The following is a 26,339-nucleotide window of genomic DNA, read 5'->3' on the forward strand; positions in this document are numbered from 1 at the left end:
TGTCACATTTGTTTTTGTTTTGAAAAATTTTGTATCAAAAATTGCTTAATCACACCTCGCATATATGAAAATCGTTGCGTTCACATCTGGAAGAAAATAGAACATTCCTACTCGCAAAACTTCGCTCTTGTTTGAATTTTCCCATTTTCTTCGTTAGGCAAACGAAAAACTATCGTACATGAACCGAGACACAACCACAATCACCTTCGTATCCATTTTCCATCATTTTTCCCATAGCTACTTAATCCAGTATTAAGTTAGCTTCTCAGGATCTTGCTAAAAAGATTTTCGTTAACAACTAATAGAAAGTTTTCTTAATTCAGCAGAATGCGATCATTATTCTACCAATATATTGTCTGAGCAATCTACAGATGGGCACATAGTTATTGACTTAACAACTACATAATATATTATACAATTCTGTCCTGCTATTATCCCGTACTTACACGAGGTCTGTAGTACAAACTCTGTACCACCATCAACTCTTTTTGGCCAAAAGTTCTATCAAATAATTAATTTTGTGTACTTTCTATGACTATGTACAACTTTAACTTAAAATTTTCCATAACAAGGCGGGAATGCGGTCAGCAAGAGATAATTTTCCATCAAAGCCGGAGATTTCGAAAGAATGGTGTTGATAATCTCGTATGTCATAAAACAGTAATTACACACGTTTACCCTGCACCGCTATCGTTCATTGTAAGTCAAATTTATATGTCTGTATTTGCTTACCACTACCACATGTGCTACACATTTCGTTTCATACTTTTGCTCAGATGTATCATCTGTCTGGTGCGTGATTCGTGTATTATTAATAAAAATTGATCAATTGATTAGCGCATGATAATACAATTAGAATTACAGGTAATAGACGTATAATAGAGTCAATTATAGTTCGTTGATGATCTTAATCATTTTCTATGTTCACCGATGCATTATGAGAAGGAGGATTAGGGGCTGATTTCGATATAAATTTTTCTTTTATATTGGATTGGTAGTATCTGCGATGAACTGTGAATTAAAATTAGCTAATGAAGACATAGATTTTCATCAATCTCTTGAAAATGTTTAAAATCAAGAAAACTATTTAGCAGACCCAATAGTCTACAATTATACTACTGATATGCTAGCCTTCTGTGAAAGGTTCATCATCATCGTCTGTCGTCTTAGTCTTACTCCTCGAGGGAGCATAGAGAGTCTACAAATTGTCGCCATCGTATTCGGTTCGGTGCGAGTGCCTTGACTTCCGTCCATTCCTTCTCGGCTTTTCTCGCTTCGTCGACGACTGTTCGTTTCCACGTAATTTTGGGTCTGCCCCTTTTCCGCTTTCCCTGTGGGTTCTAGTCCAGTGCGGTTTTCGCGGTGCATCATCACTTTCATTTTCTAGAATTTGGTCAGGTTCCACAACTCGATGTTTGAAATCTTTTCTGGCCAGCGTATTCTCAGGATTCTTCTAAATCATCGATTAACGAAGACTTGTATTTTTTTCTCGATTGTCGATGTCATTTTCCAAGTTCCGCAGCCGTAGAGTAATACTGAGATGCAATTTGATTTGAAGAATTTCAGCTTCAAGCAGGGCTTCAAGTTTCTTGTCGCGCTTTTTGAATTCGGCTTTGAACTCTCAACTTCGCCTATTGTTTCTCCTTCGATTTTCAGGTTACACGGTGCAGTTGTGTTTATGCGCATTAATTTCGTCTTTGTCACGTTTATCTTTAGCCCTACTTGTCCAGCATATTTAACAAGTAGACGTAACGATTCCTGCATGTCTCGTGCTGCCTGTGCCATGAGCGTCAAATCGTCAGCAAAATCAATATCTTCGAGACGTTCGGTGTGCGTCTGTGAAAGGTTAACTGAACAAAATAAATGACAAAATCGTACCGCTGACCTTGCAAAATCCATAAGATAATAATGTGTGAAAGCATAATCCTTTTAAGACTTTTTTTGACATTAGTTTCTACGGACACACAAAACTGAAGCAAATAATTTCTCTCATTCCCAACAATGATTGCTTCATTATCATTTATAGTGGAAAAATAGGAAAAACCAGTTAAATAGGAAATGAATGGATGGATGAGTAAGAAGGGTTAATTCTCATTTGAACTATTTCAAGGGCGTTTTGACACCCAATGTGAAGATGTAATTGATATAGACTTATAGATTGGCAAGACATAGAGTGTCGAGCTTAACATCTTCATTCATATTCGCTCTGTGTAATGCAGTGATAGTCCCCAATATAAATCCGGCTGTGACTGCAGATTTCCGTAATAAGAAAATCATTGAAGATTCACGATGATAAAAATGACGACTTCTATTATTGACTCAATGATATCGTCCCATTTCAAGGAACATTACTTTAATTGCCTTGAATTTAAAGTCATTTCTACTCTCTAGCACGCGCATATAGCAGCCCAGTATGTGTAATGTGTATTCTTCCTACTTTACTTTTTGCAACAATACACCAATTTTGCATAATATGGAATCTCGATAAGAATTGAACAGAAAAAAACAGATTGCAAAAACGAATGCGAATCAAAATATTACTCCCACAGGAGTATTGAAAAAGTTTTAAAGTTGCGATTGAATTTTATGGGAATCAGATAATGTTTGCAAAAATAAAATAAAGCACACCCGTCCTCCGCCACCCTTCATTTTAAAATAAATAAAAAGCAAACAAGTCGTTTAAGCGATTGAGATCTTCGTGTGCTCTACTTATACATGCCATGGCGATATGTGTTAACACTGTTACATATACACTTATTGTATTCTGCTCATTCATAATGTGATTATTACTGCACTCATTCTTACGAACCAAAAGAAAATTAATTTGCAATTTTTAACCCACTACAAATATGACGCGTACTTTTTCAATATTTTGTTTAAAGTTTCGTTTGGTGTATGATGCGAAATCTTTTACTTCATTAGTTTCAACACACTTTTTAAAATAAAAGAGAACAAAGCCAGACCTCACAGAAATAGTGAACATAGGACCGGTGCCTCATCTAAATGCAGGTTTTCAGTAATACCGGACATCGTAGTACCATGATCCCGATTTCAATGCCGAAACATTTCTTTGTGCCACCGAAAATTGAAATTCGACTCTTTTCAGCACTCATTTTAGTGTTGTAAAGTGACTTATTTCAGCACCCGTTTGATGTGATATTACAACATTCAAAGCAGTGTTGATATGGAATTTGTATGAGTTGTTACAGCATTCGTTTGAGAAAATGCAAAGCAATGTATCAAAATTGAAGAGTGATTGTTTACAATGAAAATTATGATTTTTTGTGCTCGTGTCTATTTCAATTCTCGGTTGGCACAAAGCATGATGTGTTACACGTATTGTAATGAGATTTTTTCAGCACACAACCACAAAACTTGGGTCTAGTGCTGAAAAATCAACATTACAATACTTGCAACACAACATACTATTAAGATTTTGAAACAAATTTTGCATTATTAAAGATGCCACATAGTCAGCAATTCTATAAAATTGTCCAGTTCAAGAAATAGTTACGAGAAACGATCCGGGTGGAGCTCAGGCCTTATTATTGGGAATTAATTAATTAATTGTGAAAATATCTGAAAAATTGGAACTACGCACTTTAGTGATTAAATCAGTTCACTTTCTATCAGTGACTATTTTTTTTCCATATTTTTCCATATTTTTTTGAAATCTCCAATATTTTCCAAGATCTTCCCATATTTTCCTTAATTTAATTTTCAGCATAAATTAGCTTCAGCTGTTTTTCAGTAAATATGTAAATATGAAACAAATCAAGAAAATGTTTTCTCAAAAAGAGTGTCTGATTTCACTGAAATCATTTCAATGATATACAAAATAGTTCACTTATTGTCTGCCATCGACATTGACTTTAAATGTGTACGGTTAAGACTGTCTAGGACACTGAATTTTCGGTACTTTTAAATTAGAAAGTCGGGTCTGTAAACATTTACGAACATTCATTAATTTCAGCTCCTAACTCGATGGTAATAGATATTGCAGAAGTCAAGTTAGGTTGATCCAAGAACTGCATCCAGATTTTCCGGTAGTCGATTTTCACCAATTCATTTCCTATCTTATCGACTTTGCAAACGATTTGACTTTGTATTTTGTCAACGTTGTCGATGATTTGTTTTAATTTACGGACGATTCCATAGTACACTTATCTTTTATTCGATTCAAATAACCATGTCCCTCTACTTTCTCTAGTCGTTAGGTCGTTACACTTTCATAAAGTATTGATGACTAAACAGGCAAGGATTACTAACAACCTGACAAAAGGTACAAGTGTTGTGCAAGAATCCAAGAACAAATGAAGTATCAGACCTTGATTTGATCATGCAATACTTGTGAGGTGTTTAATTCTACATAGACCTGTTTTTATGTCGTCTTTCGGTTAATCGCACAACACAGAAGAAAGCAGCCCAGAGCTTTTTTTGAAGAATTTAATTTCTGAAAAATTCTGAAAAAATGCAAAATATTCTCAAAGATTCCCTGAAGCAGCCTGATGTTAAATCGGAAAGTTTTGTGAATGTAATTAACGTTACTGTGACAACATTTATTTGTTTGTATAATCATACAATCCTAGAGATTTTTAGTAATTCAAGAATACAACAGATTCCTGAGCCTGTCATCGAACGTTATCTTTTCCAATGCATTTTTAATCGAGTCTCCTAAAATTCAGTTCAATGATCCAGGATAAAAAAACTTATTTCTTTCAAATTTAAGTTTAATGCAGTACCGTTCACTTTGCATGGCAATTTAGCATTCTTTACATTTCTTTTTTTGTTATAAATGATAAACTGCAAAAAAATCCTTTAAAATTACCGGAGGCACACTTAATACTGCATCACACCCCTTTAAAAAACAGCAAAAAAATAGCATGCAAAAAAGGCAATAAAAACAATAAAAGAAAACACATTTGTCACCCTTAGTTAATTTTAAACTATTCAGCCAATATGTGTATAGGACTCCTCCAATATTCTTCCCGTTTTACCTACAATGAATCTTTTTTCGTGTCCCCTCCGAACAATATTTCTCGTTTGGTTTTTTTTTCCTCTTCAGTCGAAAATGCTGTTATCTTACAATAATTTCAATGTTCCCTATGGGTAGCATACACACCCTTCACACCATTTTTTTTTGGCTCTGAAGAGGTAAGGTACACGAAATATTTGTGTATTACATTCTGTTTATTGTTATGTTATGTTCTTCATCTGTTGCCTTATTATGCAATGGAAATTGATGCGATTTATCATTGAGTGAGAACGAGTACAGCTAATTTAAATAAAATTTGTGCAAGGAACGAACGGTGGAAAAACGTTGGATGTAAGCCAAACTCCGACACTTGAAATGTTCAGAATTTTTTCGGTTCATAATTGTTGAAAGAAATTCAATGCAGGTAGAACATAACCTGTTAGAAACGGCAAGTCTATTTCAACAAAATCTATTACTTCAACATTATTATAGTAAATTCTGCTATAAATAAGAATACCAGCCAAAGTTCATCGCTTATTCTTGTAGTCGTGGTCGATAGCAGATGACTGGCCGTATGATAGATTACTTTTACTTAGCTGCAGCTAACCTTTACAGATTAATGGTGAAACTGGGATATTTATGTCAGTATTCCTAAAGCAATATGTGCATGTTGGGAGGTTATTATGAAAATATTTGAATTTCTGCCGTTAATTCCCTAAATATCGACTTTAAGTTTAGAGAAGTTTTATAGAACTTATTATCATGACCGCCCTATGATACATTGAGGAAGTGTACTAAGTAAGTTCTATAAATGAAAAATGAGAATTAATTTGAAAGCACTGGTTGTTGAACGGTTGAACATTCGTCATACGGAAATTCAAAAAGTATTTTCATCTAGCGATAATAAAATTAAATTAACATAATAATAAATGAGCACAAGATAAATGGGAAAAGACATTAAAAAGGAATGGTTTAGGTGGGCTACGCTATTATACTGACAGTCGGATGGTGTGGTGCTAACAAACCGGCAGTATATGGTTCATTTGTTTGGTGACAATTTTCCCTCTGATAATGTTGAAAGAAAAAAAGATATTTTCCCAAGCTGGTGATAGTCGAGTCAAACAGAGTGTATACAAGTGTACACATCCCCGTAAATAAAATTTAATATCTTGGTGATTTATGGAACATTTTTTTGTGGATAATTTATAAGTTTGTGAAGATGAGAATATTTAATTCGGCGACATTATCGGTTGTATCTTGCAAGTTTCTATGTTAACTAGATAGTGAGCCGCTCGCTTTTGGGCTAGTATCTAATGAAAGATTTATGGATCCGAAATCTTAGAGTAAAATTGATTAAAAAAAGGGAGCAATGAAAAATATTTTTTATTTTATTGCAAGCGCACTTGCCTATCAGAGCAAGATCTGATACTTGGCTCCGACGGTAACTCTGCAATTTGTAGTTTCGCCACTAAACCAGTTACTGTTACAATTTCCATTAGTTTAGTCGTTACCCATTCAGTAAAGTCACGTCAAACCCATACTGTCATCATATTGCAGCTGAACATAATTCGCTGCACTCAATTCTTTGTCGGTCGTTTTTTCTCTTAGCGGGTGATGGAATGTTCAGAACTTCCTTTCGGCTGCTCACCAAATTCGTTTCAATCGCATGTTCGATGGCATCATCATCGTTATTGGAAGAAACCACAGGATTATTCAAATCATCCTCACCGGATGAAGTGTCGTGAACGTATTCACTACCGTCTTTCTTTTCGGGCTGTTTCGGACTGTTGCAATTCGATGATTGTTATTTTAGACAGATAAAATGTGATGGAAAATATAGACAATTTTCGGGAAATTAATTTTCCTTAAGTAGGCCCTGCTGCGTATACTCGAGAAACTGTTTTCGGAAACTCTTTCGGAAAAGTAGGACTCCGTAAAATGAAAACTCGCGAATAAATTCTTAGCTATTCAATAAATTCGCTTACGCTAGATGAGTCTGGTTGGGTACGCGACGGAGACGGAATGAACGAATATAAAGCAATTTCCGTCGAGGTGTAAAATGATATGCCGGTGGTATGTTACATGAACCGCCGCAGAAAATTCATTTTTTTTTAAATATAGGCAGGCACTGCATGCTTTCAATTTATAGCAAATAAATCAATAAAATTGTTAAAACACGATAAACAATGTAAAACTGACATTTCCCACATGCAACACAGAAAGCCACTTTAACTCACATTTTACAACCCTCTGCAATATGTCTTACTGTTGAAGGAATGAACGAAGAGCTAAACAAAAAAATGACTGAGGGTCCAGACTTGCATCAGATTCCCTGTTCTATTTTATGCTTGGCTCTATATATAATGCTATAAATTATTGCTATGATTTATTAGAGCCAAACGTATTCACAAGTAACAAATTGACCTACTATAATACCCACACGTGATGATATATATATGAGCGAAGATAAAGGCATTATCATATAAATAAAGAAAAGAAATATACAAAAAAAATGAGCGAACTTGAGAATTGTTTCGGTACAAAGTTCAACAAATTTTGTCTACTATAACAGGGAAACGCGATAAATATAGGAATTTTTTGCACAATTTTGTCGCTACACAAGCAGAACAACGATAGTGGTAATCAGTTGGCTCGTTGGCTACGTATACTTATAACGAAATTTGTTGTTATCAACGGTTCGTCTGTTTTTAATTTTTGATTATAAGCCGTATAATGGTGAATCACTATACGCGAAGCTATTGCATTCAATCAAATTTTTTATGTTCATCAATAGAATGTATTTCTAATATTTTGTTGTCAATACCTGAATAAGACTCTGGTCAGGTTCAGGTTGACCTGATTTAGTTCAGGTTGACCTAAGCCTGATCTTGACCAGAACCCACCTATAACAAATTTGGTTCAACGTGAAGTTGACCTGATTTAAATTAGGATTTCTAAACTCACCTTCACGTCAGATTCAGCTCAACCTCAAAGTTTGGACCGAAAATTGGTTTTAACCTGAAGTAAAAATTCCTGGTTCAGTTTCATTGAAATTCAACCTAACCTGATTCAAATTAGGTTTTCTTATAAAAGGTTCAGGTCAGCTCCAACTTGAACTGTTGTGATCAAGTAACCCGAAACGTTAAATGGATTGAATATCTTGCACCCATCCGTTACCTTGAAGTGTTTGATTTATTTTTACCCATTTCCTGTTAATTTACGTAAGCAAAAAGGTGCGCCTTTATCTAAGCCTAACATATATAAAAACCATACTAAAAATACTAAATGTGGAGCAAGTCAGACTTTCATTAACATAAAACTATAGTTTTAAGTCCTCTTTCTATAATTATCTGACCTGAACTGGAACCTTCAGGTCAACTCGTTTTTGAACGCAGCTGACCTTTCATGAGCATTAACTAACACCATCCCTCCGTCATTTTGCACTATTTCGATTTTCCAATATTCACCAATTGCACTGCTACCAAATAGAGTACTATTTTGTATGAAATCCTTATTTGCAGTGTAATGCTAAACTACCATCGAAAGTGCTTGGCAAATAAGGATTATATTTTTATCCACGCCTTCATGATGACTGGAGTGATAATGCCATTAGTAGCACCATCAGCATCTAAGGCTTGGAATAGGTCGGTTTTTGACCTGACCTGAACATCGAAAACCTGATTCTACCTTAATTCGATCTGACTTGATTTTCATTTGACCTGACCTGATATGCTTCAAATTTAACCTGACCTTACCTGTTTCAGATTTAACCTGATTGACCTGATTCATTTGTATATTTTGTTTAATAGTTTTCGTTTCGTGGAATATAAAACCGTATTTTTCATCCAGTGGTTATCCCACAGGTAAAATAACAATCAAACAGTCAAAGAATTGTTTTAATAATTTGCGAAACTGGTCAAGTCCAGTCAATTCAGGTTGAATTCAGGTCAGATCAGGTCAGGTTTTCGTTTTTCAGTTTCAGGTCAGGTCAAAATCTATCAGATTAGGTCCAGGTCAGGTCAGGTTAGGTTAGGTCAGGTTTAAGGTTTTTCAGATCAGACTTACGAGCCTTAGCAGCAGCATCATTAAAACAGTTTACCATTTTTATATCAATATTTTTAATAACTTTATTTTGAGTTTCAGCATTAAAAACTATTAAAAACAAACTTATCGAATTGTAATAGTCTCACATAACATTTGTATTGCTTTTAAAAAACAATAAAATGAAAAATAAAGAAGAAAAAGAAAATTGAAATAAAATTAAAAAAGACAAAAAGAAAACGTTGTGAACGATAACAAAAATATTAAATCTAAAATTCTTACACGATCAACAAATGGAATTTTATTTTCTTTTATTGAGATTTTAAATTTATTTCTTTCAAAATTTGAATTAAACTTTTAATTTATTTTATAATTTTCATTAATTTTTTTTTGATGCTCAAATGATCTTTGTTGTTTGTGTTGGAATTTCTTCTGTTCTGTATACCTTATTGCACAATATTTTGTTTTTTAAATTAATATTTTTTAGTATTTAAATTTAACTTTACATATTCTTATCAATTAGATTTTCTTTTTAAAGATAATTTTATTAAATATTTTATTATTTTCATTTATTTCTTGGAATTCTGTGTGTATGTAAAAATCTACTGTTTCTCTTTCTATTTACAAAATAAATTTATTTAAACTTTGTTTCCTTAAATATTTTCCTTTCCATTTCATAACTACTGAACGAAGCAAATTTTATTTTCAATTGAAACAGCAAAGCATCACCGAACCAAGCACCAGAATTAAAATGAAATACGGACAAACGGTCTAGTTCAGGGTCTATTTTTTGAAAAATATTTTCTTGAATTTTCTTGAGAAAATTTTCAAATTTAAAAATTTAAGAAAATTTGTTTACAAAATTTTATCAGAGCCATGACAGGGACTAAGAAATTTGGAAAAAAGAATTTCTGGAATGTTGAATTAAAAGAAGTGTCAAACTTTACGTAAGACCTCGATTCCAGTGCTTGGTTTGGAATGATGTTTTGTATAGAGTTAATTGTAATGTGAGATGTGAGCATAATGTCGATTAGGCAAAGCCAAATTCACTTCAAAAAGATTTTCTTTCCGGCAGACACAATTGAAGAGCGGATTTGACACTCCAAGGATTTCCTAACAAGAATCTTCATAGGATTTTCAGAAGATTTTTTTCTTTAGGACTTTAAGTGAAGGAACTTCATTGAATTAGAGGATTATCTTCAACTCATTTTCCATTTTCTTTAAATTTCATGTGACAATGGAAATTCGTATAACTTTCAAAATCATCAATCATCACAGGAAGTAACATCACCTACACATAAAATTAAACGAAATTCGATTGAGTTCCTGATAAATCTTTAACATTTTTTTGTTAAAGATTGTGCTTTAGCGAAAGCAACGACGAAATAAGACCATTCCACTCACTACTTATCCAAACCTTTTCACGTTATTAACACAAATCACTTACTGGTGCACCTGGTGGAAAGAAGCAACGAGCTGTGGCTTGTGCTCTCTTTTTATACCAAAATATATTAGGACTGAGTGTCGGTTTCCAATAGTTTAATTTTTGGCTGGTCTTCAATCAGAATAAACCGATATTGTTGGAACACTTCGGTCAGAGTTTCTAAGCTTTTTGAAAAGCGTAATTTTGTGAAATTTTTGGAATTGTCGATAGAACCGAGACACTTAAGAATAGTTTAAACAACTGAAGTAATAGAACTATTACATGATAAAAAAAGGGTTGTATATGGTTCGAAAGGGCAACAAGTTAGGTGGTTGGCTGTTTGTAGTTTCACCTCAAAACTTGTTCTTATACACAGATGAAAATGATCAGTAGGTGCTTTTAAATATTCTTTCTATGATCACAATCGTTAGCACAGTCCCGAATTACAATTAACAAATTGCTGGCTTTTGAAAACTCTATATCGCAGCGATCGTAATAGTGAAAGTTCATTTATAATGCCCTGTGACAAATTAAAATAAATTATTATCTACACAAAACGAACGTGTCTACAATTTTGTTAGTTTTTAATATATTTTCAATGATGTGGATATGTGTGTCGCCTATTGTTTTCTCGATTGTAATAATAATGAATTTACACTTATTTCCCTCAAACTAAAATAATTACAAAAAAATTATCTGCCTAATTTCCTTACGATTTAAATATTTTTGTTTTGCTCAGCTTATTTGAATTGTTAAAATTAAATTAAACTTTTGGCACAAGTATTTAGTCTCTTTTACGACGTACTAACGAAATTAAATGCTCCCCGACTGAATGAGTATTTTTGCAGACAATTCAAATTTTGTTACTTTTTTTCTATTCTCTGTACCGTCGGTCCCAGACTGTTTGCGATTGCGAATTTGAGAAATAATATCAAACGAATTTAGTGGTATCATCCGACACAACAAGTGGACCTTCGGGAGTAAAGAGCACCGGGCTTGAAACACGATATAATTTACAACAAAGCACAAAGCTCCAAAATCTTTTCCAATGTAAAATTTAAACTTCAACGAAACGAAGAAAATAAAAAAGATCGAAACAATCAACATATCTATGACGGTGTTGTATACCAACCGGCCGACGGTGTTCCCTTATGGTACAAATGAAAACCGGAATGATGTGAAAAATACTGCGATTGATCAATACTTCCGTAAGCCTCTATCGAATTGGCGGCATGGTGCATTGCAGCGGCCGCCGAATACGGTTGCGGTTTCAATGGTAACGTTGGCGCATCCGTCGCCACACTACTCGGATACTGACTGCGTAGTGAATCGGAAAAATCGTAACTGTTGGCCGATGGATGCATACCCGATTGTTTGTTGGTGTTGGACGTGTTCGATGGTTCACGCGGCGAAACGCTACTCGGCGGTGTCATGGCATTGTGATAGTCCATTGATGTGGGGTAGCCGCCGTACGTTGATACGAGATTGGTGAATGCATCACCGGACTTTTGATTGTGGCCGTGGAGAAGAAATTGATTATCGAATGACGATTCGCTTCCTGGCGGTGTTGGCAGTGGACCCGATTGAGATCCGTCTAGAAAATAGAAAAGTTTGTCAGTGAAATCCGCTTTGAAATGAGAATAATTTCGTGAGTCAATTTACCCGAATAAAACACACCATTGGAACTTTGTCTAGCTGTTGCTCGGATGACACTCTCTCGATTGGCGTATAGTTGCCGTAAAAGAGCAGTAGCTGGCATCGGTGCATTTTGCTGATGGAATGGATTGTGATGATGGTTTCCTATCCACTGTATTGTGCTACTCTTTTCCTGCTGCTGTTTCAATAGAGCGTCTGTGCTAAAGTCAGTTGTCGTATTGTTGTTATTATGATTCACCGGCGATGGAAGATGCTTTGACATGGCATTTTCCAAATCTTTAACAGAACTCTCGGTATGCTCATCGATGTTGGTTAGTCTGGGCACGTGAACAGCAACTTCCTGTGTTAATCCTAATGCAGCTAAAGGAATTTTCGGCGGACAGTCAATTGTAACATCCTCCACCTCCGCTTTAAGCTTTCGTTTGTGCGGTTTCCTGACCGTATGGCTAATCGGAGCAGTGATAATATTTTCTTCCGGAATAGTCGTATTTGTGGTGTCAATGGACAACGAGGTGCTGTTATTCGACGAATTGGCAGCACTGGATAAATTTCTTGCTCTTGTTCCCGGCTCGGGAGTTTCTGATTTCGGAGACTTTTGTGCATCGCTAACATGACCCGACGAACCATGTGCTCCGTCATTTGACGGATCACTGCCCGGCGATCCGGCACCATTATCGACATTTATCTCTTCGTTTTTTATGGTATCCAGTCCATTCTCCAGTTGAATACAGTCGAGTATAAGATTTGCATTTTCCCGATTGCTCACCACATAGTTGACACAGATAATGTTTTGTTCGTCGGCATTTTTGGAATTGCATACAACAGTAGCGCAAGTCTGCAGCCAAGTGAATCCACCCAATTTGTTCATAAATCGGTAATAATGAGTCAAGACTTGTCCTTTGTTGATTACTATTCAGATAGAGAAGTAATCGTTAAACAATTGTTTGCAAATGTAAAGTGGACTTGGGAGTGGAACAGGTTATTTCCGGACGCTTTTATACTTACAATCTAAGTGACTTCGCCTCAACTTGTCAGCATCTTCTCCATGGCACAAATTGTATATGTTCCTGCCAGTCAACTCTTCGGGTGTATAATCTAAAAGCTCTGTTACTCTTCAAGAGTAGGAAGGGAAGCAATAGGTTAGAATTTAAAAAAAAAGCTCTTTGACTCTGGCACTTGAATGTCCACTTACTTGGGCTCGCAATGAGCGATGGTAAAATTAAAATTAATTCTAGTCACAAACATGTCACATTCCAAACGGATCTCATGAACAGACGGAGGAGGTAGAGCAATTGCCAGAGCAACCATGCCGAGAAGGGGCGGCTGTGACTTGCGTGTGTGCGAAAAGGTGTATTGCGGACGTAAACGGCATAACATTAAAACCACCTGGAAAAGTAACAGTAGAGGAGAAACGAAATAAGTAAAATGAGGGGATGTGTAATGTTGAGGTTTTAATCATTTTGGTCAATATATTGGATGCTAAAAATGTACAAAACAAACTGAATTAGTTAGGAAACAATGGCTTCGTTTTTATCCGATACTGATCAATAACCAGTCTGGTGTCATAATAATCAATTTTCTATCACAAACATTTTTTGTGCGATGAACAAACTAAAGTTTTTTTTTCTTTTGATTTTTACTTGAAATGTTTTTTTTCTTTCCTCTGAAATTCAACTTTTAATTCGCAACGAAAAAACTTAAAGAAAAGTTCAAAAATTTGTGTTATTGCGACTACACTTTGACTCTAAAAATAATTTCTCTTTTTTTTGCTACTTTTTATTTTTGATTCATAGAAATTTGGTTTGATAATATGTCTCACAAAACTGATTCAATTGATACGTACCGAATAGTGATTGGCTGACGATTTACCAATTTTGCCACCGTTGAGCATTGTTTTGTCGCTATCCTCGCTTCCCTGTTAAATGGGTATAACGATTCTCAATTAATTACTTAAAATTTATACACATTTCTGATGAGTGGCAGAGTGCAGAGGCTGTGCAATATTTACTGTGTCTATTAAATTGGACGGGTCATTTAATTAAAAATGAAAGTCTCCGCTTATTAACTACTACTCCATTCTAATGTACCCAACCATTCTCTGAAGATTTTTCTTGTCTTCTGAAATTTACAGAAATTTTAACCTATCAGCAACGTATTGGGATTTACATTCATTTTGATCTGTTGCTTCTTTTGATTGAAGAAACTTCTCATATTTGACACAGAATCTTGTACTTCAATTGCTTGAACATTTACCTTAAAATCAACAGTGTGTTGACCGAGTACTCGCATTGAATAATTGAATTTTCAATAGTAACAATATAATTCTGTTAATCAGATGTGTCCACAATAACAACATCTGATTGAACCGGTTTAGTGGTTTGGTGACGCTATTAGCAGTTCCTGCAAATAGTAACTAATGATTACTATTTACAGGCATGTGCGAATAGTGTCTCTTAAAGACTATATGCACTCGCGTGAAGTCATAATTCATCATCATAATTAACCATCCAAGAAACACTATTCGCAAGCCCGTCCCAATATCACCCAAGAATGGCTAAGATGTATCTAAAACGCTAAAGAGAGGGTCTATCGTGTCATGGATTCTGCTAATGGACTCTGCAATGGGGATTGCTTAGCAATGATTAGCTGTTACTTCAGACGACCCCAACAATAGAGTAAGGAATGAAATCGAAAAGAATTCTTTAAGTGTCCATTCCACTCAACAAAAAGTACTCCGTGAGAGAGCCGTGAGAGAGCAAACTGTCAAAAGAACAAAGAAAAAATTGAAAAAATTCAATTTTGTTTCTCATCTGGGGTACTTTTTTGGTAAGAGGAAACTAAGCATATAATATGATTACTCACGATTACGTTTTACAGAGAAACCAATCGAAGAGAGAATTGCCTCTAACTCATAATATAAATCTGCTTCGTCCCATTGTAGCAACTAATAATATTCTGTTTAGTGCAAAATCTGCTACTTCATTGGTTTAAACTTAGATCTTACTTTAGTATAAGGGACTACCTGAACTCTGTTTTTTGTTGTTGTCGATTACTGACGTCTATGACTTATAAATTTTTTGAACAAAATCTCAGGAAACTTTATATTTCTCAGCTAGAATATGTCCAGGAATGTATGCAACAACAATGGATTTGTGTATACCTTACGCGTCTCTCTCTCTATTTTGACTACGAAGTCGCATTCAATTAAAAAACAGAAACCATTTTAATAAATTTAATTTCCATTCAATCTTCCAATAATCGTTGAGTTTGCATACCATGTCAAATATTTAATTCAATTCCACATTTTGATTAATACGACAAACAGTAGTGATTCACACTTAATATAATGGGAAGCAATTAAGAAAAGTAAATACTCAATTAAGCTTATTGTTATAATGCCTTGCCGTACACGTTGTTATGCCTATCAGTTGCCTCGGGTATACGATTAGAAATTATGCAACGAAACCGTTTTAAGTTCGTACACACATTATAATGATGGAGGATAATTACACTATCGACGTAAACATCAGGTATAAAGCACACTCGTGCAAGTATAATAAATTCAAACTTTAGCATCGTCAAAGGAAGAGTTGGAGTTCATAACTTTAGTCGTAAAAGTTGCTATCAGTCACATTAAAAGCGGAAATCCAATTATCTTATGTGCCATATAAATACGGAGTGCGACTGATTATCGAAAAACAAATAAATTTCTTAACTTTTTGGAAACGAATGGTGTGTGTGAGTGGATGATTTTATGATCCTAATTTAACATTGGGATGTAGAGAACAGTCTTTAGTTTTGAAGTAACTTTCATTACTATAAAAACGTGCTTTTAGAGAGCATCATTTCTGATTTCTTATGGATTCTGACTAGGAGTCCGGGAAGTCAAGGAAGTACGACTAAGGTGAGTGAGTGTGTTTAATAGATAGACTTAATTTACAGAGAGAGAGAGAGAGAGAGAGAGAGAGAGAGAGAGAGAGAGAGAGAGAGAGTCTAAAATGCATCTGAAAATATGATCAAATGAGCCAGAGAATTAAAATAGTTTAGGAATGAAGATCGAGGAATTTGTTAAAATGTGCTAACTACAACCAGTCTCATGGATTGTGCTTTATTCTACAATTAGATTTGAGCATGCCACTCCAGACCATTCCCTCGGTAAGGTATACCAACATTTCGTCAGCAAATTATTCACATTTTTCGATGAATTAGTAGCAAATCGGTTGCAACTGTTTCACCATAAATTTATGGACTTTTTTTGTATGGATAATATGTACTAGAATTTTTGATTTAAAAACCGTTAGTACAACGAACAACGTGCCAAAAATAAACGAAAGAAATTATGGATTCTATGCTTTAAACCGACGAACAAATTTATTCCCGGCAAGTTGACAAAATAAATTTCATGCATCCATACAAAATCCGCCTCAAGTTTAGTTTTACAGTAAATAATTTTGCCATTATAACTATCTGTTCGCCAAATCTGGCACGTCATAACAATAAAACACCTTTGTGCTTCCTTTGTTTTATATGCTTTTGTTTGTCGTTATAAGTAATGGTCGGTTTGTGTGTGCATTGCACACCGAAAATATATGACTCCCAAATCCTTAGTCCATCATTTTAATGTTGTTTTTTGTGTGTATGTGTGCTGGTGTTACACCTTGATTATTCAGTGCACATAAAATAATAAGCTGGCGGCAATTTACAAAAAGAATATACGTGGATTTGATGTGTAATGAATATTTAGCGCCGAGAAAAAGAATTAGCTAAAGACGAATACATCTGAATGGTCGAAACGTCTTGCATCATCGATAGATTTGGCATCAGTACATTTTACATGCTACATGAGTCGAAAACCGTACTTTTCAAAGATCATGTTCTTCTTTCGACGCATAAGCACATTACATAACAAGGTATAAAAAGTTAAAGAGTATCGTTTTCGAGTGTTTAATAACCTCGGCTACGCCTCGGATCATCAAATTCACACTCAACTTAGCTCAACTTTTCAACCTTTTATTACCATAATTTATGACACGGAGTGTCGGCCTACAGCCTCGAGTGACAACCTACACACCTAGTGTATAATAAAGCATTTATCACCGAGTTGCAACAGAAGGCAACAGCAGTTTCACTTTTCGTCACTGGTTTGAGAAAATGCTTTTTTAGCCACTAGATGGACTTGACGAAAATAGCGTGACGTCATTTGCGTACGGCCTCTAATCTTTATGTTACCGTCTTGCGACAAAGGCGTACAAAACCATACAAAACAATTTTTAATCAATACATAAATTAAGCCTTTCTTACCCTGTAACCCGATGACTTAAAGTGACAACCTCGCTTCGTCAACGTTGACTTCATTCTAACACAGAAAGCTCGTTCGAATCCTTTATAGCTGCTCGTAGTTAATGACATGGAAGCCGAAACTGCAATAAAACAGAAAATGTTCACATGTATGAAAAATGCAATCCACGCAGTGCCACAATGAATGCAACATCAGATTTCATCAATTTAAAACCATAAAACTGTTCCAGTTCCAAGTTAAATTCGAATTAATCGCATCGATAGGTCGAAGAAATTTGTAAGAAAATTAAATTTGTGTGCAATGTCGGTCGTATCATCACAGCACAGTGTTAACCTTATAAAAAAACGGTTAATATCGGGAGGCTATAATATTACCATTTCACGCTTATTATTCACAATAAAATTGATTTGTGGTTAACGACAGAAAAAACAAAATATTTTTTGTTAACAAAATAAAATGAGATCGTGGGAAATTCTCGGTGAAACCCAATTTTTACATTCTCATTTTACTGGCATTTTTAAGGATTTATTCTTAAAAATTCTCTAAAATTCTTACAAAATTCCTTAATTAGATGAATTCTATGGTATTTGTAAGAAATAATTTCTTAAAAATAGGCTCTGACCCGAGGATATCGGTCACTTAATGTACATGCAACTGATTCGTATTCAATATGATCGAGCAATATAAGACACTTACCATCTGGATTATTTGTTCCATGATTTCCTCCACCTTCATCCGACGCACCGGAAGACGGCGATGCCAATCCTTGGCCATTCGATAAACTTAATCCTAAATGTTCAGCAACTTCGGAATGGTCTTGATGATGAATATAATCGAATATGCTACTTCCAGTCATTTCGACCTATAAAATTTCGAATGAAATGACTTTGTTAGTAAAACAGTTGTAATGGGTTTTCTCTCTCAATGTGATGACTATGCGTAATGCATTTAAAATTTTAATTTGATTAATTGAGTTTATGCAATTGTGTTCATTGAAGATTTCCAAGTTAAACATTAAACAATAAAAAATTTAATTCACGTACGCCACTTCAAGAATTAACGTCGGTTGATGGGAAAAATTGGGCCATTCGAATAAAAAAAAAATATTTAAATAATTTGAAGGGCCATTAAATGTGTGTACATGTCATGTAATGATGCTAGGCGAAAGCTTACAATTTTTATTTTGCTGCCAAATCACGTCCTATTGTCTTCAACTTTTTTTTTGTTTATTTCTCTACGACGCGCATTCCAAAGTGACTTGATCATTTGTTTTAACATCGCATTAAAACGTGTATACCCAATATGATCGTTCGAATTCATTTATTATATAGGTGAGATTATCTTTTTCGAAAAACAAAAATAAATATATTTTGGGCATACTGTTCGTTTGATATGGTAATCAGGCCTCGAAAAACGCTCCTTGACCATGTTTCTGTTTTAGTCGAATTACGTTCGAATTGTTAACGATATTTCATTGAAACGTTACTCATATCGACTTGAAATTAATGAATGAATTTGATTTAGCAATCAAAATGAATAATTTATACGCCGGGAAAAACCGTGATCACTTTCTACTAAACCTGTTACGGACAATCTTCTGTTATCGATCCAAACTTCAGGAATGAACGACAAGCCTTGACTAACGCGGTTTCATAGTAGCAAGACTATTGTTCAAAAAAATTGAAGTAATCTACTAATGAATTCAGTATATTGAAAATATCAGTTGAACAATTGAAGTAATAGATCCGATAGGAATATGCTATATCTAATGATATGCTTGGCGTCCATGTAATGTCATTTTGAATCTACTTTCAATCATCAAATGACTGAATCTAATCCTTCTTTTGTTTAAAATATCGCGTAGTGTTAGATGTCAAATCTTATAATTCTTTAGATCTACCACTCATTTTACTATAAAGGATGACATTAGCCTGAGCTTATCGTTTGTTTTTGACGCTGCTGACGATAAAAGATGCTATAAGCGTCGTAGTGAACGTGTTTCCCAATTTTTCAACTAGAACTGTTCGTTCTAGTAATTTCCACAAACTTTTCGTCCCATCCGCAGTTTATAATAGTGAATAATAATAGAGAAAACGGTAAATCTTAGAACATAAATTTGGGTCCAACATAAATTCTAGCAGCTTGTAAATTCTGCACATTTGAATATTACATAGTATTTAGTGTATGTCCCACAGTCGTCGTAGTTTATGTACATTGTACATGCATTATTTTCACATCTCAAATTAAAAAGCTTTATAAGGCGGAGCTTTATGATTATATGTACTGTGCTTTGATACGCGAATTGAATACGAGATTTGAAAGGCATGCGCTTAGCCATATTTCGTGTTTACAGAAGTGGGAATGTTTTGCACATTTAAAAAAAGGAAAAATTAATTTTCATTTCTCAAAATGAAAAATTGTTTTGCACAATTCCTGCACGACATAAAACGTAATATTGATGTGAGAGTCAAGTTCGAATTATATTGCTGATATGTCGATATCACCCATTAAAGAACTATATTCGCCCAGTTATCTGCGATAAGATTAGGAACGGAAAAAAACGTAACAAAGAAAATGTTTTCTCAATATTCCAATAACAATAATAAAACCTAATGCGCCAAACGGAAAAACGGAATTTTTCCCTCTTTAGCATTTCGTGTATTTTTCTATAAAAATTGATTTTTATCGTACACCGAGGAATACGTTTTTATTCTTCCGTTGAACCAAGTAGATTCTCCTGTTTGCACGGTGTCATATAGAAATAGCCAAACGTATACGTATGCATGTGCTCGGGAAAATACATAACACACCAATTGGTGTACACACAGAAAATTTCATTTTCTCTCCTTTACTTTTCATCAGCTAATTCCGATCACGTTCAAATGGCTACGTGTACCTTTTTCGTAATTTTGTAGATTAGGAGCTTTTCCGCGACAAGGCCAGAATATGGGATTTTTTTCGCCCTTTTCTTCAAGACGAGAGAAAATATTTTGAGTTATGCGAGGGTGAGGAGAGGCATGAAAGTTGGATGTGCTTATATATACATGTATATGGAAAACTGGAGTGATAATATAAGTTTTTATTCTGTCTGAGGATGTTTATATAGCTCTGAAGATATATTAAGTTAGGTGGACGACGTAGGTGTACAAGAATCGGGTGATATTTATACATCAATTTTAATAGTCGTACGTCGACCATGTTTTGATGTTACACATTCTTTCACAAATTCATGTTTCCAATGAAAAATGTCATACTATAGAAAGTATACCGTTTGATGGTTGTTTCGTTACAGAGTTAACAGTAAACTTAAGTTATTCAAGTGCATTTGCATACGTCGTCAACATCATAATGGAGTTGTAGCAGAAATATCAAACATCTTAGACGTGTCGCTTTTACAAAACAAATCTGCAGAGATATGGGTGGATATCATAAAATGTTTGCAGGAACTTCCTCGGCCTCATTACATTTATGTTTAACCATTTTCATAGACAGCAAGCATATCCCTTGTATACATATTACTATCCAATCTATTACTTCATTTCATCGAATCTTTTACTTCCGTAGTCTTAACAATCGCTATACTATATAAGAGATCGCAGTAGCCAGCGTTCACTGCTTATTTTCGTCATCGGTATCGATAACAGATGAATCCAAAATCGAGATCTGATTTTATCGATGACAATATTGAGCATTGCTTATTATTGTCGTTCCTCTCGATGTTGATGATAGGTCAAAGGTTACATGGTGAGAACGTTTAAAGGCAAATAAATACAAGCAAAGCAGAAAGGTGAAATAGAACTTCCAACTTATTGTAAAACATTTAGAAAGATTATCTTGTGAGGAATAAAAGTGACGAAGGGTGACTTTACCAAAAAAAAATCTAGATTTTTTTAGAAGTATGTTCGGTACAAGCTCAATCTAATTTTAACACCCAACATCTAGTGGAAGCTTATTAATTATTACTTCTAATATAGTAACTCAGTGAGATTTCATTCCACTCCGATTTTATCACGTCTAGGAGCAAAGCCCACTTTAACCAAGCTTATAAAAGTTCGATAATTTTTTTTCCACCTCTTGTTACGAAGACAGCAACTCTTGTTGATGTCAACTGTTCATGAGTTCTACTGAAAGTGTTACCAGTTCACCATATATAATGTTTGAGATTGAAATCAAATCATTGTTTTCACCATTGTGTAGAAGTAAGTTCAATTTGCATCTTTCATTTGTTTATCTTGTAAACCTAAACCATTTTCTTAATAAAAGTGTTAATTAAGTTGTCGTTGATTTACCTGTGATAGTCCTAAATATATTGACACGGTTTCAGAAATATATAAAAATCGTCCGTCGGCAGCTACGGCTAATGCAAAACCATCCAAAGACTGAAAGTTTAAAATAGAAATAAACTTAAATTTGATAATCAGATATTTTAAACGAATAATTTAGAAGAAAAATAAATCTGTAAAGCGTCGTGTCACAGCATTCATTCGTACTCACAGCCATTTAAAACCTAATTGTCGATTGGTATCTACCCGATTATTATAATTTCTTCTATAAAGCTTGTCAGTAACACCTCGTTAATTTGCGACCGTTTAATTTATGAATGAAATCACGAAAGTTTAAATGCTGCTAGGTATCAGTTATAGCTTGCTATATCTATGTCATTGAGAAAAAGGATAAGAGGTTTCCGCCTTCATTTGAAATGCACTGTGCGGAAGGGAGAATGAAAAATCTTAGAAATTAAAAAAGGGATACAACAGGTGCTTATATTAGCTAAAAAACGTGTATACAAAAGAAATAATGTCCCCGAGGAAATAACTATCAGAAGAAAGTTTTCCAAGCAATCAGATCTACTCAGACATCTAGTTGCTCGAATATTGAAGTATACTGAGGGAACGTTAACTTCGCATCCAACTTCGCATGTGAATTTTGATAATCATATATTACTCGCGACACACCTGTACCTATTGGCGCACAGTTAAATTTCTAAATTTTTTGGCAAAATTCACAAAATTGAACGGTGAGACATACAGTTAGAGGCAGTGAATCTGTTTCAAATGTTTTCCGGCTGATCCACACAAACAATCAAAACTGTTTATACGTCTTTATATGGATTTACCCCGCGCGTGGGTGTCGCAGATTCAACCGTATAAACAAGCATTAACTATTTTGATTGTATGTTTGGATCAGCTGAAAAACAGCTGGAGCAAATTCAGGCTGAAAGTTCACTGCCTCTGACTGTATTGTAGAACAATTTACGACGAAATTGACAAAGAGCTGCAATTATATATAGTCCGGCACTTTTCTGGCCGGAAAAAATTGAGCAAGACAACATTTTTCTCTTTTTTTTTGTTGAACAAGTGAAGCAAAATGACATCGATAAAGGGATTTCCCGTAAAAGTGATTGATGAATTTTGAAGAATAGCCTGCCAACATCATTCTTGAATTCAATCGAATTCACAAAAAAAAACAGAAGTTGTGGATCTATTCAACACTCAAATTGGCAAGGTTCTGAAAGAACAGATTAAGACACTTTCGAGTTGATCACGAAGGCGGTGTGATCAAAATTTTCCTGTAGCTAGGTTTGGAAAATTTTATATGACGAGTTCAACTTAAAAAAAAATATTTGTTTTCAAGTTGACTTTCCAAACAATATACATGTCTGAATTGTCAAGATTTGTGTTTCAACCGCCTTCGTAAGTGTCTTAACCTGTCTTTCAGAACCTTGCGAATTGGTACAAAATCTTTAAGAAGATTTAAATTTTCACTTGGTATACTTGAAAAGAAAGGAACCTGTGGACCACCGACCAGGCCATATTGTTAGGAATTAAATCTTTAAAATTCCATTAAGTTTTAAAAAAATTCTTAAAAATTGATTGAGGTAAATAATTGAGTTGGCCTACCCAAAAATGAATTTGTATGAAGAAAAAATCGAGAGACAACTCACGATACAATGGATAATGTACTATGATATACAGGCCACAATTTTCGATCCATTGAATTTATATGAAATTGGGACTACTCACAATTCACTTGGGTCAACTCTGAATTTTTAATAATTAATTAACTTTGTTAGAAGAAATCATCAATAATTAATAAGATTTATGTTAATTAAGTAAACAAAACATATTGTCAAATTAGGACAACTCTTCATTTTAATTTGTAAAATGCAGAAAGAATTTAAGCTCGGCACTGTCGTCTCAGACTTTTCTCTCTCTCTCTCTTTTGTGACTTGTGGAGCCCCTACAACTATCGGTCCATCATACGTTCATTGATATCACTAAGGCGGAACAACTGCCATAAACGACCATAGCATATATGAACGAAACAATGTATGATTTTATTACAATAATCATCCCCTCGGGATAAAACCATTAATATTTTGTTGTCGGCAATTTAAAGGTATTCCTGTAGCACGCCAAAGAAGCTAAGCCTACCCAATATTAACGTACATTATCTCTGTCATTTATTACATTTAATGTTTCTAATAAAGTTTAGCATTTCTTTTCTGGAATAACTGGGATACCGTAATGCAACAAATAAAGTTATTACCAAACATTCATACCATATAGAGACGTAAAGCATGCGATATAGCATTCAACTGTATTACCTGTAATATGTGTGTTCCTTGATGCTGTTCGAATAAGTCTAAAGCTACTCCGGCGGGTGTTCGTCTTGTGGCTGAAATGAAATGAAGACAAACAATGTTTAAACGATTTGGTTGCAATCGGGAGCGTTATAAAATCATAATCGAATGGATGTGCTGCCAAAATATAATTCAATCAAAACAAAAATCTTAATCCAGATTAGATGGAATCCATTAAGTATGCACACGTTGAGTTCCAACGTGTAGAGGGTAACGAGGGAAAATGAAACGGATCTAATAATAATAATGAGATGATAAGACAGAGTTTATTCTTACTACGATGCTATGTGTGCATCAAGTGTATAAGATCGAAAATATATAAAACGGAAATCCAGACGCACCCGGCATAATACAATTTAAACAAAACAGAAGGGAAGAGTTGAGAAAATTAAAGCGTTCATACATCCTAAGGGCATCTGTAGTGAATTTCATTTGAATTAAATTATTTTTGGCTTCGACTTAAATGAGGAAAGTTAATGTAATGTCAATCATTCGCCCTTTCACTCACTTTTCAAGAACAACACTATGCCTTTTGTGGATATCGATTCTGGTTTATAACAATCTCATACGACTTGACAAACTCATATGAATCGAATATCTACAATTCGAATTCGTGGATAAGACAATGCGACTGATAATAAATAACCGAAAGGCATCATCTGGTCACTTGCCCAGTTATTAATTTTAATGGATTTTTATCGATTGCATGACTTTAGCAAAATCTTAAATCAATTGAAATCGAACCACACTTGCAGTTTCGAATAGCCCAAAGGAATTGGAAAATTCCAAATTTTTTTCTCTCTAATAATTCTTCCATTTAGAGGGGGTGTGCAGAGAACATAAACGATAATATTTCGCCTCGACCCGTGAACACATATATTGCAGTTGTGCGGCTACGATTATATTGAATTAAAGTGGCCATCATATGGATTCGGTTTATTGCACATTTATATCATATTTATTGTTCTTGGACGGTTTATAAGTGTAATTCAATGTATTTTTTGTGTGTGTGTGGTGTAAAAAAACACACGCTTTGACATAATGGACGTAGTTGATGGGATAAGACAGAGAAAGTTTGTGGCTTATAGGGGAGAGGTGCCTAGTTCACCAACAACTTTAAACAATTTACAACTTATTCGTCTTGGGTAAAACATATTTTCTTCTCTTAGATTCGCACGGCATGACATCTAATTGAATTTTTTTTTTCAAATAGCTAGTCATCTGTTGTCAACAACGACTACAAAAGTCAAGTATATGTGGTATATGAGGTAAGAGATCTTGTACCGAACACAAGAAAAAAGTTTAAACAAAAGAAGTAATAGATTTAATCGATAGCCTTTACTGTGGTTCGTTCATGAAAATCAGAAAGAAATTTCTCGGAGCACTCAACTTATAATCCACCTGGAGCACATACGTTAAGGCTTATCTGAGCTTAAATCTCTCAGTAATAGTGCACTGATCTAATGATCATGGATAGATCATAACACATCAGGCCCATCGCGGTGCTCAGTTAGCTACTTCCTCGACCTACTCATTCTATCCTAAACTAAACTAGTCCTAGAACTAAGATGAAAATGAATGTTGTTTTAACCAAAGATCTGCGGTAGGAAACATTTTTACACATGTCAAAAGTTGGATATGCGCCAACTTCCACATATCGGGTCTTCATGAGCAAACTTTCTTACGAAAACTTAAAGCTTTAACTTGTTACAGACGGCAAGCATATGACCATCATTATTTTTGGTTCAATTACTTCCATCTATCAAAGTATTTTTAATCTGTTGATTTCAACTCTTGTACTTCAATTTTGTTAACAAGCATTTTACTTGATAAATAATCATTTTACTCAGAGCTTGTTTTTTTTGTCCTCGTTATCGATAACAGATGAATATGTGACAGGTTAACGATATTAAGGGAATGTATTCCTATAGGAATATGACAAACACTTTCAAATTCTTGACAATGGGAAACAAAACCTATCATGTAGACCAAACAAATCCAACGTTATTATTACTGCTTAGGGTTTGCAACTGTTTAAAATGAGCGCGTGATCGATTTTTCTTTATGAATAATAAAGTCTTTTGCCTTTGTTTCTTCGTAAAACTATTTGCATTGAACATTGAAGTCATAGAACGTTTCATAACGTTCTTTTTACTTAAAACGTTTTTTTTAAACACTCACCGCACCCATAAACAGAATGTTTTTAAATGGAATTCAAACAATAAAATATATTCGTCAAGCAATTTCATTTGACAACTGTTTTTATGTTCAATTGAACCTGTACATGGTATATGTAAGCGGA

The 26,339-nt window shown here is 34.5% G+C and overlaps 1 protein-coding gene across 9 annotated transcripts in view; it reads right to left on the reverse strand.

Moving 5' to 3' along the window:
• Positions 1 to 11,313: 11,313 nt before the first annotated feature.
• LOC119071421 (protein trachealess) overlaps positions 11,314 to 26,339 on the reverse strand; it is a 102,238-nt gene continuing 87,212 nt past the window's right edge. For 5 of the 9 annotated variants that reach the window (XM_037176299.1, XM_037176297.1, XM_037176321.1 and 2 more), the window contains 9 exons: positions 24,002 to 24,072; positions 21,684 to 21,773; positions 18,091 to 18,256; positions 17,397 to 17,515; positions 13,939 to 14,010; positions 13,288 to 13,481; positions 13,101 to 13,207; positions 12,102 to 13,004; positions 11,314 to 12,033 (listed from right to left, as the gene is read on the reverse strand). In XM_037176299.1, the coding sequence (XP_037032194.1) occupies positions 11,549 to 12,033; positions 12,102 to 13,004; positions 13,101 to 13,207; positions 13,288 to 13,481; positions 13,939 to 14,010; positions 17,397 to 17,515; positions 18,091 to 18,256; positions 21,684 to 21,773; positions 24,002 to 24,072 (2,207 nt within the window). In that variant the 3' untranslated portion in view covers positions 11,314 to 11,548. The remainder of the gene's footprint in view (positions 12,034 to 12,101; positions 13,005 to 13,100; positions 13,208 to 13,287; positions 13,482 to 13,938; positions 14,011 to 17,396; positions 17,516 to 18,090; positions 18,257 to 21,683; positions 21,774 to 24,001; positions 24,073 to 26,339) is intronic. The other 4 variants (XM_037176330.1, XM_037176313.1, XM_037176322.1 and 1 more) reach the window with 1 other exon arrangement.

Source organism: Bradysia coprophila, chromosome II (assembly GCF_014529535.1).
Source record: "Bradysia coprophila strain Holo2 chromosome II, BU_Bcop_v1, whole genome shotgun sequence".
Taxonomy (NCBI): Eukaryota; Metazoa; Arthropoda; class Insecta; order Diptera; family Sciaridae; genus Bradysia; species Bradysia coprophila.